This window comes from Coregonus clupeaformis, chromosome 1, assembly GCF_020615455.1.
Source record: "Coregonus clupeaformis isolate EN_2021a chromosome 1, ASM2061545v1, whole genome shotgun sequence".
NCBI classification, from domain to species: domain Eukaryota; kingdom Metazoa; phylum Chordata; class Actinopteri; order Salmoniformes; family Salmonidae; genus Coregonus; species Coregonus clupeaformis.
This window is the reverse complement of record NC_059192.1, coordinates 25,508,634-25,524,445: the sequence shown is the minus strand read 5'-3', so window position 1 is coordinate 25,524,445 and position 15,812 is coordinate 25,508,634. Positions and strand designations below refer to the sequence as shown.

The 15,812-nt window shown below is 42.2% G+C and overlaps 1 protein-coding gene across 1 annotated transcript; it reads right to left on the bottom strand.

The window, feature by feature from the left end:
- Nucleotides 1-893: 893 nt before the first annotated feature.
- LOC121581754 (myosin light chain 4) lies at nucleotides 894-14,854 on the bottom strand. The gene is made up of 7 exons (XM_045223797.1): nucleotides 14,821-14,854; nucleotides 13,880-14,199; nucleotides 12,773-12,866; nucleotides 10,184-10,342; nucleotides 5,218-5,295; nucleotides 4,996-5,031; nucleotides 894-1,033 (listed from the first exon to the last, which is right to left on the bottom strand). The coding sequence occupies exons 1-7, from the start codon at nucleotides 14,852-14,854 to the stop codon at nucleotides 894-896; spliced, it is 861 nt and encodes a 286-aa protein (XP_045079732.1).
- Nucleotides 14,855-15,812: the final 958 nt, after the last annotated feature.

Here is a 15,812-nt window from a genome sequence, read left to right as displayed (position 1 = left end):
TCTGGTGTGCCGGATCCAGCCTTGACAAGACTCCACACCTATGTCACCACAGGCTAATTCCATTGCCTGTAAGAGATTTTCCCTGGTATATGGGTTTCGGTCATAGACCTTCCACCACCACGCAGAGAAAAAATATTCTATTGGGTTGAGGAAAGGGCTGTATGGTGGAAGGCAAACATTTATGAATCGCTGGTTGATGTTGAACCACTCGCGTATCCGGACACCACGGTGAAAGCTGACATTGTCCCAAACCACGACATAGACAGGATGCACTGCCTGCTGATGATCCTGCTGCTCACGCTCAAACAAAACATCCCGAAGACCACCCAGAAATGTAAGAAGATGTTCAGTGTTATATGGCCCCAGGGTTTCATGACGGTGGAGAACCCCACAATTACTTATGGCTGCACAAAGGGTGACATTGCCACCACGCTGTCCAGGGACTTCCACAATGGCACGTTGGCCAATTATGTTCCTGCCTCTCCTTCTCCTCTTCGCCATATTGAACCCTGCTTCATCTACAAAAATCTATTCATGGGGCCTTTCCATGGAATCCAATTCAAACAATCGCTATATATAAAAATAGATAAATAAGTAGTTTAGTAAGTGATACAGAAAGACAAATAATAGTGCATTTGTATGCACTCCTGATTTACATACACTACAATATAGTGCAGTTTACAGTAACAGTAGGCTAGTAGCACAGCATTGTACTGTAAGCATCAGCGCTGAATGTGTCTGAGTGTACACTTGCACATACTGAAATCGTAGATCTTTGACCCTTTCTGAGTTGCGCTCAAAGGGTACTCTGTACACTTGCTTCATGCGTACCCTGTTGCGCTGGAGGACACGGTCAATGGTAGAAAGGCTGACACTGTTGATTCCTTCAAAGTTTACATTGTGTTCAACAACTCTTTGCTGTATTTCACGCTGTCGGATGGCATTGTTTTGAAGGACCATATCAACAATGAGAGCCTCTTGCTGTTGGGAGAACATAGCAGGCCTTCCACCCTCATGTGGTAGTCTTGCAATTCTACAAAAAGGGAAAATGCACTTACAAACGTATACATACAGTAAAAATAGTAATGGACATAACTTCTATATGTAAAATATTGTATGGTAAGATTTTTTATTTTTTTTTCCCCAGTCCCCTTTCTATTGACAAAGTGATGTACTGAATCAAATGTATACAGTAAACTTTCAATGACCAAAATAAAAAGAAACAATTACCTGTTCTCTTCTCTGAATGTCCTGATTATGGTGGCCACAGAGAATCTGTTCAAATTGGGTTGTACTCTATGTCCTGCTTCCCTCATTGTCATTCCATGCACAACAACATGGTCTATCACAGTTGCTTGATTTTCTTCTGAAATTACTGTTCTTGGTCTTGCTCTTCCTCGTCCTCTTCCTCCTCGTCCACCACCTCTTACACGTACTCTTCCTCCTTTGCCTCTCAGATTGTTTCCATCCATTGTTGGTATCAACATTCAACGCACCTGTGCCACCTGTGCACTCTGAACTGGCCTATATTCTGTATAATTGGTTTGATCACATCATTAGAAACAGGTGAGAACAATTTGGAGTCATTGTGTGTAAACGATGACAACTGTGTTGTAGTTGTGTTTAACTTTTGCTGCCTGTGTTTACCATTTTGTAACACAAGTGCATCACAGTGCGAAATGTGTTTTAGTGAGTGAGAATGTGTTTAGAGTTTTGCAAAAAGAGTGATTGATTCGACAAATGGGTTTAGGCCACTGAGCATTTGATTCAGAGAATGGGGATTAGTGTTTTAGCAATTCAGAAAAACTGTAATAAATACAGTGTGTACACATGGAAAACTGTCTGTGGTTGAAGCAATATATATTGTACATAATAGATGATCCCCCTGTCCAGTAGCATGCAAACTGAATACTCTCCTAAACTTTCAAGATGGTCAAATGAATAATAAGAGGTTAAATGAACTTGAAATCAATAATACTGCAGTCGTATTACAATCACTGTAAACAACCACTGTATTGCATGGATGGTCAGTCCTTGCATCCATAGATCTGTCTATGAATGTGAGAGTATGGTCGTTCCACATGAAACCAATCAAAAATGGAAATGTTTTGACCGCCTCCCTTTTAATTTGAACGAAAAACTGCATACATGTTTGCCTATGGTAGAAATGGTCAGAATGTGCATATTGGACCTGAATGACCATCTGTTCAGGAGATATAGGTCCTCAAAGTTGGCCCATTTAGACTTTTTTTGGACCCCCCCACGCAACCATGAAACATCTATATCTTGGTCATTGATTAAGACAAAATATTGATTTTGATACATTTGAAACATTACAAACAAGATTTTCAAGCAATTGTATAATGTCTACATTATTATTTTTTAAAATAAAAATGGTCATTTTTAAATATTTGAAGTCAATTATCTAAAAACGCTTAAACTCAAGCACAAGCTGTGTCTCAAACGATGGCGGGCACAACACAAAAACCTCATATGATGTCAAATAGGGTCTAAGCTGCAACATGCTATATATGAATATGAAAATAATCTATCTTTACGCGTTTTTTTGATAATTGACATCATTTTTACTGAAGCATTTTCCCCAAGAAGTTATAAAAAAGTTTGACAACCCTGTTTGTAATCTTTCAACTGATATCAAACTCAACCGTTTAACTTCTTCAGTGATGAAGACATGGATGTTTCATGGTAGGGTGGGGTATGCAAAATGGATCAACTTTGAGGACCTCTATCTCCTGAATGTTTTGGCATTCAGGTCCAAAAAGTCACTTTCTGATCATTTCTACCATGTGCAAACATATATGGAAAGTGTTGTTAAAATCAAAAGTGTTGCAGTCTAAAATGAGATCGAATTAATATGGAACAACCCAGTAGTTGTTAAATTTCTTCAACCCCATCCCTCTGTTGTTTACAAAATCAGTGGCGTGGTGGCCGCTTTGTTATTGTTCAATACAAATTGTATGATGATGTAACTAATGGTTAACAAACTTAAGGTGTAAGGGTTGGTGTGAGGTGTGACCCAGGTGCGGTGCAGGATATACAGTAGGCAGTAGGCAGAGATGGTGAAACAAGGATCTTTACTGGTGGTCCCGAAGCCAAAATACAAAATTATGGACTTATCACGATAAAAGAAAGTCAGAGCAAATAAGTCTCCAAAAACCGTCTGACAGCCAAAATTCGAAATACTACCTACGACTGAAACAAATAATGAAACAGGGAGAACACTTCTCAAGTACCTGTACATAGGTCTCCGATCAGACACTGAGTAGTACTGCTGGACATAGAGAAACCAACAGAGAAAACTGAGCAAGGGAACACAGGGAAGTGAGGGCATAAATACACAGGTGAACAGGTAGACACAGGTGACACCAATAGGATACTGATTAGTCCAGACTGTGAGTGAGGAGGTGCCTAAGGCACCTAGTGGGTCGTTCCGGAATTGCGACCCCCTCCTGTAGCATAAAGGGTTATAAGTAGACCTAAAATTGTTACTGACTTATTCAGTTATATTAGGCCTTTTCACCAAGAAATATAGAACTCAAAAAATATATATATGGAGCTATAGTGTTATGTAGATTGAATAATAAGAGGTTAAATTAAAATGGTCCTTGGTGTCCACATCACCAACAAACTATCATGGTCCAAACACACCAAGACAGTCGTGAAGAGGGCACGACAAAGCCTATTCCCCCTCAGGAGACTGAAAATATTTGGTATGGGTCGTCAGATCCTCAAAAAGTTATACAGCTGCACCATCAAGAGCATCCTGACTGGTTGCATCACCGCCTGGTATGGCAACTGCTTGGCCTCCGACCGCAAGGCACTACAGAGGGTAGTGCATAAGGCCCAGTACATCACTGGGGCCAAGCTTCCTGCCATCCAGGACCTCTATACCAGGCGGTGTCAGAGGAAGGCTCTCAAAATTGTCAAAGACTCCAGCCACCCTAGTCATAGACTGTTCTCTCTGCTACCGCACGTCATGCGGTACCGGAGCGCCAAGTCTAGGTCCAAAAGGCTTCTCAACAGCTTCTACCCCCAAGCCCATCCCCCTCTTTTACGCTGCTGCTACTCTGTTTATTATTTATGCATAGTCACTTTAACTCTACCCACATGTACATATTACCTCAATTACCTCGACTAGCCGGTGCACCCGCACATTGACTCTGCACCGGTACCCCCCTGTATATAGCCTCCCTACTGTTATTTTATTTTACTGCTGCTCTTTAGTTATTTGCTTTAATTTTTTTACTTAACACTTTTTTTTATTAAAAAAAAATGCATTGTTGGTTAAGGGCTTGTAAGTAAGCATTTCACTGTAATGTCTATACTTGTTGTATTCGGCGCATGTGGCAAATAACATTTGATTTGATTTGATTTATACACTTTCTCTGTTGTAGTACTTTGCAATGCATTCCAGCATTAAGCAGTGGAAAGGGATTCAGCATAGATGTCCTGTGAGAGTTCTTCACATTCCCAGTGGATGCAGATTCAGTGCTGGAGCTCACTCAAAGACTATCCTTCAGCAGCTGTCTTGGCATTCCCCTTGAGAAAATAATACTTTTACTGTTCCGGGGCTAAAGAGAACACTTTCAGTAGATCACATTTGCTCTAATGATGGATATGTTTATAATTTGGAGTGATGAACAGCAGTAGCACTGAGTTGAGAGTAGGATTTGAAACATGTAATGACACATTAAAGGAACATTTACAGTAAAAACGTACATTGATATTTAAAACACTTTTGATGGAATAGTGTCTTTGACATAATATAGAATAAGAGGGAAAGGTCAGGATAGACAAGTTCCCCTCATGGCTGTTCTTCTGATAGATCTCTTATTTGTGTGGTGATCCACAGTAGATGTCTCAGGCAACCCAAGTCGCTGAAAAATAACCAAGACCATGTCAATTGATTACTTTTGAAATTTCAATGTAGTTTATTTCATACAATTAAATAACAATGGCCCTTGTTCAACTTACCTGATTGATCACCAGACATGATATGTTTGACAAAAGCTGAAAAATAAATACAAATGTATATCACATGAGGCTGGTGGGATGAGCTATAGGTGGACGGGCTCATTGTAATTGCTGGAATGGAATAAATGTAACTGAACCGTGTGTGTGTGTGTGTTTGTTTGTGTGTGTGTGTGTATGCTGAAGCACTAGGTGGAGACATTGCAGCTTTGTTTCTCTTTCCACCTTGATAGTTGATGCAGCCATTAGTATCCTCCTGCCCTGGAAGCAACATTTCCACTTCACCCTCCGTCATCTTCTCACCTACATAAGATTTTCTGTGTTACTGCATCAGGTATATCATTGTTTTCAATGCATTCTTCTGTGATCCTCAGGGGGTGCCCTTTTGTGTTCTAGCCCAGCACCAACACATCACCAAGTCCTTAATTAGTTGAATCCTACTGTTAGTGTTGGGCTAGATAAAAACATTGCCAGCGCTGACAATGCCCTCTTTCAGGGCACCACTGTAACATAAAAAATCTGAGCATTATGTCATTGATGTGCTTGGTGTTCAACTTCAACTGGAGATTAATGGAACATTATGGCCCATGGAATTAGGTTATTATTGTAAGTGGCAATTGTTCTCAATGACTTACCTGGCAAAATAAAGTGTAGCCCTTTACACTGTATCAATGATTTATATATACACTAGAGACTGTAGGGGGTGCTGTGTTGAAGCCACCATGCCTCCATCTTGGCACTCCCCCACCATTGTACATTTTTGGGGGAAGCTATAGTAATGCATTTATAAATGTCTACATTAATTTTTGCCACATTTATTCTATTACAGACACCTTAATGCATACTTTGAAATTATATTATGTGAGCTAAATATAAAAATAAAACATGAACAAATATATACAGTATTTAGTCAGCCACCAATTGTGCAAGTTCTCCCACTTAAAAAGATGAGAGAGGCCTGTAATTTTCATCATAGATACACATCAACTATGACAGACAAAATGAGAATTTTTTTTCAAGAAAATCACTTTGTAGGATTTTTAATGAATTTATTTGCAAATGATGGTGGAAAATAAGTATTTGGTCAATAACAAAAGTTTCTCAATACTTTGTTATATACCCTTTGTTGGCAATGACACAGGTCAAACGTTTTCTGTAAGTCTTCACAAGGTTTTCACACACTGTTGCTGGTATTTTGGCCCATTCCTCCATGCAGATCTCCTCTAGAGCAGTGATGTTTTGGGGCTGTCGCTGGGCAACACAGACTTTCAACTCCCTCCAAAGATGTTCTATGGGGTTGAGATCTGGAAACTGGCTAGGCCACTCCAAGACCTTGAAATGCTTCTTACGAAGCCACTCCTTCGTTGCCCGGGCGGTGTGTTTGGGATCATTGTCATGCTGAAAGACCCAGCCACATTTAATCTTCAATGCCCTTGCTGATGGAAGGAGGTTTTCACTCAAAATCTCACGATACATGGCCCCATTCATTCTTTCCTTTACACGGATCAGTCATCCTGGTCCCTTTGCAGAAAAAACAGCCCCAAAGCATGATGTTTCCACCCCCATGCTTCACAGTAGGTATGGTGTTCTTTGGATGCAACTCAGCATTCTTTGTCCTCCAAACACGACGAGTTGAGTTTTTACCAAAAAGTTATATTTTGGTTTCATCTGACCATATGACATTCTCCCAATCCTCTTCTGGATCATCCAAAAGCACTCTAGCAAACTTCAGACGGGCCTGGACATGTACTGGCTTAAGCAGGGGGACACGTCTGGCACTGCAGGATTTGAGTCCCTGGCGGCGTAGTGTGTTACTGATGGTAGGCTTTGTTACTTTGGTCCCAGCTCTCTGCAGGTCATTCACTAGGTCCCCACGTGTGGTTCTGGGATTTTTGCTCACCGTTCTTGTGATCATTTTGACCCCACGGGGTGAGATCTTGCGGGGAGCCCCAGATCGAGGGAGATTATCAGTGGTCTTGTATGTCTTCCATTTCCTAATAATTGCTCCCACAGTTGATTTCTTCAAACCAAGCTGCTTACCTATTGCAGATTCAGTCTTCCCAGCCTGGTGCAGGTCTACAATTTTGTTTCTGGTGTCCTTTGACAGCTCTTTGGTCTTGGCCATAGTGGAGTTTGGAGTGTGACTGTTTGAGGTTGTGGACAGGTGTCTTTTATACTGATAACAAGTTCAAACAGGGGCCATTAATACAGGTAACGAGTGGAGGACAGAGGAGCCTCTTAAAGAAGAAGTTACAGGTCTGTGAGAGCCAGAAATCTTGCTTGTTTGTAGGTGACCAAATACTTATTTTCCACCATAATTTGCAAATAAATTCATAAAAAATCCTACAATGTGATTTTCTGGATTTCTTTTTCTCAATTTGTCTGTCATAGTTGACGTGTACCTATGATGAAAATTACAGGCCTCTCTCATCTTTTTAAGTGGGAGAACTTGCACAATTGGTGGCTGACTAAATACTTTTTTTCCCCACTGTAAACACATTTTCCTTACAGTATAATGTTACTGTCCCGACTACAACCAAAAAATACTTTTAAAATACATGTCATTTTGACCTTGAAACATTTAAAGCTGCAATAAGTAACTTTTTGGGCGACCCGACCAAATTCACATAGAAATGTGAGTTATAGATCTGTCATTCGCATTGAAAGCAAGTCTAAGCAGCGGTAGATCTGTTCTATGTGCACTATTTCTATGTACTCTCGTTTTTAAGTTTAGTTTTTGTGCCTTTTACTTTCAGTTTGGTACATTATTAATTGTAATACTGTAGATTTCCATTCATTCCTATGGAGGATTGCTCCTAATGGGGAGTGCCAATATGGCCGACCGGTGGCTTCAAAGTCTCTAAATGCCTCTCAATACATAGCATCAGCACTCCAGGGTTTATATACATAATTGACTCGTATACGGTTTGAAAATGGCAGATTTGGGCCCTAATAAGCGCCTAAATTGGAACGTAGTGGCTGTACAGTATCATGCTATACATGAGCTCTGGCTCACAGCTTCACAGTGCTGTATGGGTTTTGACTGACAGCCACTCTGAACTTGAGCACAGCACACGACAAGAAGTTGCCCCCATCCCTCCTGGTAATTGGGCACTTTTGCTGTCTGAGTGAGGGAAATGCTGTAAATTAAAATGACTTGATGTATTTAGAAAGATGAGACGTTGAGGATTATAATAAATAGCACTTTGATGTCATACATGCAAGCCAAACACCTGTCCAAATGTGCACTTCACATTTCCAAATCATAAAACTCATGTCATATACAGTGTCAACGTTTATGATCACTGTTTGATGTACAGTTACATGATGACATGACATCATACCCTGTTTTGTTCTGAACAGAATGAGCCTGTTTGTTTCGCCACGGCACACAAACATGAATGTACTCATGACTCATTTCTATGCGCACCAAAATTACTATCTGTTTCTTTGAATTGCCTTGTGAAAGCCTAACACTGTAAGATCGTATTTTATAATTTAGCTAGTCATGTTGGCAATAGAACAAGCTTTCAAATCATGCTCATCTGACCCAAATTGCAATTTATAATGGAGCTTTTTGGGATTGCGTAAACAACAACAGTAATTGTGTGATGGAGGGGATGCAGGGTTATGTTCCAAACTAAACAACTACAAGTGTGCTTGCTCTACTGCACAGCTAGGAAAGCTCAAAAAAGTACCTTATAGTTGAAGACTCTTCTTTGAGTCATAAAATTGCATTGAAATTGCTTAGGAATTGTGCACACTTTGGAGAGGTGTGTGGCCACTTGGAGACACTAGTTAGTCCTCTTACTCAAGCCCTTATACTTTTTTTGGTTTTATGTTGCATCTACCCCACACCTGTCCACAGAAGCAATCCATCAATCAGATTCCAAACTCTCCACCATGGCCAAGACCAAAGAGCTCTCCAAGGATGTCAGGGACAAGATTGTAGACCTACACAAGGCTGGAATGGGCTACAATACCATCCCCAAGCAGCTTGGTGAGAAGGTGACAACAGTTGGTGCGATTATTCGCAAATGGAAGAAACACAAAATAACTGTCAATCTCCCTCGGCCTGGGGCTCCATGCAAGATCTCACCTCGTGGAGTTGCAATGATCATGAGAATGGTGAGGAATCAGCCCAGAACTACACAGGAGGATCTTGTCAATGATCTCAAGGCAGCTGGGACCATAGTCACCAAGAAAACAATTGGTAACACACTACGCCGTGAAGGACTGAAATCCTGCAGCGCCCGCAAGGTTCCCCTGCTCAAGAAAGCACATATACAGGGCCGTCTGAAGTTTGCCAATGAACATCTGACTGATTCAGAGGAGAACTGGGTGAAAGTGTTGTGGTCAGATGAGACCAAAATCGAGCTCTTTGGCATCAACTCAACTCGTTGTGTTTGGAGGAGGAGGGATGCTGCCTATGACCCCAAGAACACCATCCCCACCGTCAAACATGGAGGTGGAAACATTATGCTTTGGGGGTGTTTTTCTGCTAAGGGGACAGGACAACTTCACCGCATCAAAGGGACGATGGATGGGGCCATGTACCGTCAAATCTTGTGTGAGAACCTCCTTCCCTCAGCCAGGGCATTGAAAATGGGTCGTGGATGGGTATTCCAGCATGACAATGACCCAAAACACACGGCCAAGGCAACAAAGGAGTGGCTCAAGAAGAAGCACATTAAGGTCCTGGAGTGGCCTAGCCAGTCTCCAGACCTTAATCCCATAGAAAATCTGTGGAGGGAGCTGAAGGTTCGAGTTGCCAAACGTCAGCCTCGAAACCTTAGTGACTTGGAGAAGAACTGCAAAGAGGAGTGGGACAAAATCCCCCCTGAGATGTGTGCAAACCTGGTGGCCAACTACAAGAAACGTCTGACCTCTGTGATTGCCAACAAGGGTTTTGCCACCAAGTACTAAGTCATGTTTTGCAGAGGGGTCAAATACTTATTTCCCTCATTAAAATGCAAATCAATTTATAACATTTTTGACAATCGTTTTTCTGGATTTTGTTGTTGTTATTCTCTCTCACTGTTCAAATAAACCTACCATTAAAACTATAGACTGATCATGTCTTTGTCAGTGGGCAAACGTACAAAATCAGCAGGGGATCAAATAATTTTTTTCCCTCACTGTATAGGCCAATTCCCACGAGTGTAAAGGGTTAAACAATCAAAGCATTCACCTAGCGTGGCGAGTACATGACGTAGCTCAGCTCCCATGAAGGTGCCGTTGCCTTCCTTGTCAAAGACGCATTGACCTTTGGCAAAGTCCTCTGGACCCTTGGACACTTGCAGAAACATGGGAACGAAGGTGTCGAAATCCAGCAGCTGGCTGTTCATCTCTGTGCAGCAGACAATAAAATAAGCATATGCTGTATATAGTATTGGCTACTCAATTCAGAACAATACCACTGGCCTCATGGTGAAATCCCATGGTGAAGTGTCCTTAATCTCCGGCAGGGATCCATAGTGATCCATAGTGTTTAAAATGATTTCACGCCTGTAAACAACAAACTGGATGGAGAACAGTGGCTGGGCCACTCAAGGACATTCAGAGACTTGTCCCGAAGCCACTCCTGCATTGTCTTGGCTGTGTGCTTAGGGTCGTTGTCCTGTTGGAAGGTGAACCTTCACCCCAGTCTGAGGACCTGAGCGCTCTGGAGCAGGTTTTCATCAAGGATCTCTCTGTACTTTGCTCCGTTCATTTTTCCCTCGATCCTGACTAGTCTCCCAGTCCCTGCCGCTGAAAAACATCCCCACAGCATGATGATGCCACCACCATGCTTCACCATAGGGATGGTGCCAGGTTTCCTCCAGATGTGACGCTTGACATTCAGGCCAAAGAGTTCAATCTTGGTTTCAACAGACCAGAGAATCTTGTTTCTCATGGTCTGAGAGTCCTTTAGGTGCCTTTTGGCAAACTCCAAACGGGCTGTCATGTGCCTTTTACTGAGGAGTGGCATCCGTCTGGCCACTCTACCATAAAGGCCTGATTGGTGCAGTGCTGCAGAGATGGTTGTCCTTCTGGAAGGTTCTCCCATTTCCACAGAGGAATCATCGAGTTCTTGGTCACCTCCCTGACCAAGGCCCTTCTCCCCCGATTGCTCAGTTTGCCGGGCGGCCAGCTCTAGGAAGAGTCTTGGTGGTTACAAACTTCTTCCATTTAAGAATGATGGAGGTCACTGTGTTCTTGTGGACCTTCAATGCTGCAGAAATGTTTTGGTACCCTTCCCCAGATCTGTGCCTTGACACAATCCTGTCTCGGAGCTCTACGGACAATTCCTTCAACCTCATGGCTTGGTTTTTACTCTGACATGCACTGTCAACTATGGGACCTTCTATAGACAGGTGTGTGCCCTTCCAAATCATGTCCAATCAATTGAATTTACCACAGGTGGAGTCCAATGAAGTTGTAGAAACATCTCAAGGATGATCAATGGAAACAGGATGCACCTGAGCTCAATTTCGAGTCTCATAGCAAAGGGTCTGAACACTTATCTAAATAAGGTATATCTGTTTTACATTTTATTACATTTGCTAAAATGTCTAAAAACCTGTTTTCACTTTGTCATTATTGGTGTATTGTGTGTAGATTGATGAAGGAAAAAATACATTTAATAAATTTTAGAATAAGGCTATAATGTAACAAAATATGGAGAAAAAGGGAAGGGGTCTGAATACTTTCTGAATGCACTGTATGTGCTCTCATGGAATGTTTACATAGCTGCTCTGAGAAGAGATGTTAGGCCAGCATTAGCAAGACATGCTATTTTTGTTTTTTGTACTGACGTATGTCTTTGTGTTCTGCATGGTTTGTCATGTCTACTATAAGGTAATCCAGTGCAATACATCTGTCAAGCTTTGTTTAGAAAGCCTGTCAATGTGGCCAGGAGTTGGCTCAACCATTTGTTACCAACTTTCTAGCTAGACAATTAAACTGTACCCTGTTGAGAGACCTACACAAATATTTAGCCTCTTTTTAACATATGGACTTTATGTCTTTAACTAGTCTTGCGTTGGAGAGTATGGAGAGGGGGTGATTGGATGGATCACTCTTTCATTGCCAACAACATGGATAGTATGGCTTCATTGTCTGCCCCTTTGGACTGTGAGGTGTACCAGTTACATTCCATAGGGTTATGTGGCACTGTTACAGTTAAGAAACACACAGTTCAGCATGTCTGGACATGGAAATTACGGCAAACCAAAGATCTAATGTTAATGTGTTTTTATCCTGGAAATTCTTGAAAAAAATGATTAGGTACAATGATTCTGACATGTTTTATCAGCTTTATTGATATTAGATCAAATGATGTTCACGTTTTAGTCCATTTCATAGTATTGTGCATAATTTACAGTATATTACAATGTTGCTCTATTCAGAACATTCATCTTTAATCCCCCTTGCTCGAAATAATTGATGAAGCCTTGATGAGCAGTGTCCTGATTCCCTCATGATGTTGTGACATTCAAAAGTACTTGAGGTTGCACAAGAATGTAATACACCATTCTGGATAGAGTCTTCATCAAGCAGGGCACTTTAAATTGGTATCTACATTAGTAGGTGTCTAAATAGCTTATTTTGTATTTGCTGGTTAGATACCAGGCACGAATTCACAAAGCCTCTCAGAGTAGGAGTGCTGATCTAGGATCAGGTCCCCCTGTCCATGCAATCTTATTCATTATGATCTAAAAGGTTAAAACTGATCTTGGATAAGCAATCCTACTCTGAGACTCTGTTTAAGTACAGGCCCAGGCCATTGAGAACTTACCTTCTGGTTTTGACTTGTGCAGCACTTTAATGACCTCTGCATTAGTTTTCTGGCCCAGTGCACAAATTACATCTCCACACTGGGCAGAGGTGATCTTTACATGACTAATGCCATACTCGGCCTACTGCCATAATCAGTTTAATATGAAATTATTAGTGTGCATGTAAACTTACTCACTGCTAATCATTGTTGTAATACAGTTTTTATGTCCAATCATTTCTTCTCTGACTTTAAACATTTTAGCTCAGATGTTGTTGATGCAGCAGGGATGTAGTGGTAAAAAGGGATGTAGTGGTGGGTTCATTCTGTTAAAGAATTTCATGAAGATACTGTATTTTGTAAAAAATGTGGAAACTTTCCTTCGCTTCTAGTATTCACTTCTGTTTTGGTTCCCATTTCACCATGTAGATATTCCAGTTAAGTTTCCATAGGGCATCTTTCTTTCCCAATGAGACTCCAAATTATTGAATCAAATTTAATTTAGAGATATAGGTACAGTTGGTAATCGCTGCAAAGATCAAAGACCAAACATTGAAAAGAAAGTAAGGTTCCAAGTAAGTGTCCGGTCACTGCTGGCCGATAGAGTAAAAATCTCTTGACAAACAAAAATATGGATGTGCATTTGGATGTAGTTGAAAATAAAAAACCTCTGGGTCTCCCGAGTTGCGCAGCGGTCTAAGGCACTGCATCGCAGTGCTTGAGGCGTCACTACAGATCTGGGTTTGTTCCCAGGCTGTGTCACAACCGGCCGTGACCGGGAGTCCCATAGGGCGGCCCAGCGTCATCCGGATTAGGGGAGGGTTTGGCTCATCGCGCTCTTGTGGCGGGCCGGGTGCCTGCAGGCTGACTTCGGTTGTCAGTTGAACGGTGTTTCCTCCGGCACATTGGTGTGGCTGGCTTCCGGGTTAAGCGGGCGGGTGTTAAGAAGTGCGGTTTGGCAGGTCATGTTTCGGAGGACGCATGACTTGACCTTCGCCTCTCCCGAGCCCGTTGGGAAGTTGCAGCGATGAGACAAGATCGTATTGGATCGCAATTGGATATCACGAAATTGGGGAGAAAAAGGGGGTAACAAAAAAACTCTAAACGTAAATGCATTACAGCACATACCTGTACAATGACACTCTTGGGAACAACTTTAGGCTCTGTTGGTGGCTCGGGCTCTGGGGCAGGGGCTAGGGCTGGATCAGTAGCAGGTGCTGGAGCAGGGGCTGGATCTGTAGCAGGGGCTGGGGCTTTTGCAGGGGGTTTAGTAGGACCTGGGGCTTTAGTAGGGGCTGCTGGACCTTTAGTCGAGGCTGAGACCTTAGTAGGGGCTTTGGCTTTAGTAGGGGCTGGGGCTTTAGGTGGGACAGGGGCTGGAGCGGCAGCACAGGCTGGGGCTGGACCTGGAGCAGGGGTTGGAGCTGGGTCTGCGGCTGGGTCTGCAGCTGGAGCAGAAGTTGAGTCAGGGGCTGTCACAGGACCTGGAGAATCATCCTCTTGTTTGGGGTTTGGCTCATTGGGTGGCGTGACCAAAGAACACAAAATCAAGAATAAAAAATAGAGAGGGCGTGGCAGTGTAGGAGTGAGGTGGTTTCTTTTGATAGATACACATGTTGGGGCTAATGCCCCCCTCTCAATAAGCATACAACCCCCAACACACACACACACACACCCGGGGGATGCCTTTGGAAGAAACCATATACAGTATGAGCCCCTGCATGCCATTGTACCCTGGGGTCAGACAAAGACCTGTGCACATTACTATATGTTCCATCTCTGTTCCATGGACACACATGGCTAATTTTGGGCTGGGCAACCACCTTAGTGGGGGAATTATTGTTTAGAAAGGCTTCCCCGTATTGTCTTACTTTCATTCAAATAGAGAGGACAAAAATGCACACCCTAAACCTAAATTGGTGAAGTACAACCTTTTTAGAGGGTTGGATTATTTGAATGGTTAGTCGTGACAAAAAGTCCTATAATTGTTAGAAACAAGAGCAATTGTGAACCTCAGCCGTGATGTCTGTATTTTTCACCCCTTTTCCCCTTCTCTCATTTTCACTTACCATTCTCTTGGTGCTCATTTCTTGAATATTGCATGGTTATTTGTTAGAGAAGGAGGCCGCTAGAATTCTTTACTCACTGTCCTTTGCTTGTCATGGTAGAAGGTCCACTGGGAAAGAGACCTATTTCAATAATGGATGAGCTAAGAACCATGGTCCATCTGTGCTGAAAAATACTTCTAAGTCATTACTGTATACATATGTCATTTACAAAGGTACTTTTGGGTTGTTGTTTTTTTCTTTTTAGCATGCATTATGTTTTTGTATGAAAGACACTTCCTTGCCTTTTTACCTGTGTTCGCCAAAGGTAATCTGCATACCTCCCAGGTGATGTCATCCTCTTATCTCGGAGATGTAAGTTCAGTCATCCCTTAAATCATTTGACATTACTGCTGCAGAAAGCCCCAATCACGCTCACTCGGGTGGGAAAAAAGGGGACAAACAGGTAAACAAGAAAGGTAGCCAGCTCTGCAGGGAAATAAGGAAACAGGACAGAAAGAGACTGCATTTGCATACACTACTTACTTCACCATGACTGTTTAGTGTGTGTTTGGAGATCACCACAGAAATGTCTGGAGCATTTTGAGAACTGTTAAAGCCACTGTGAGGATTTTGATTGGCTTTTAAGTAATAATTTTGCTCAAGGAGGATATGGTTTGACATGGGGGGTTGATGATGGACTAAGTAACCCTGAAAACTAGGCTATACCATTTGGGAGGTGGCCGTGAACTCTTAACCATCTGCCAGATAAGGAGGAAACACTTCTTTGCATGGGAAGCTGAGACACTGCACGAGGGACCATAGAGACCGAATGAAACATTACCTGCTTTGAGTATGTTTACAAGGCATATAAACACAAGGAATATGGACATCAAGTTGGTCGCCATATTTTTTATCCTTATTTGTAGTGTAAGGGTGGTAAGTGTATTTGGGTTCAAAATGTTGGTATTTACAGCACTTGAGCTAATGACTGTAGTATTATATAGTTTGACGGT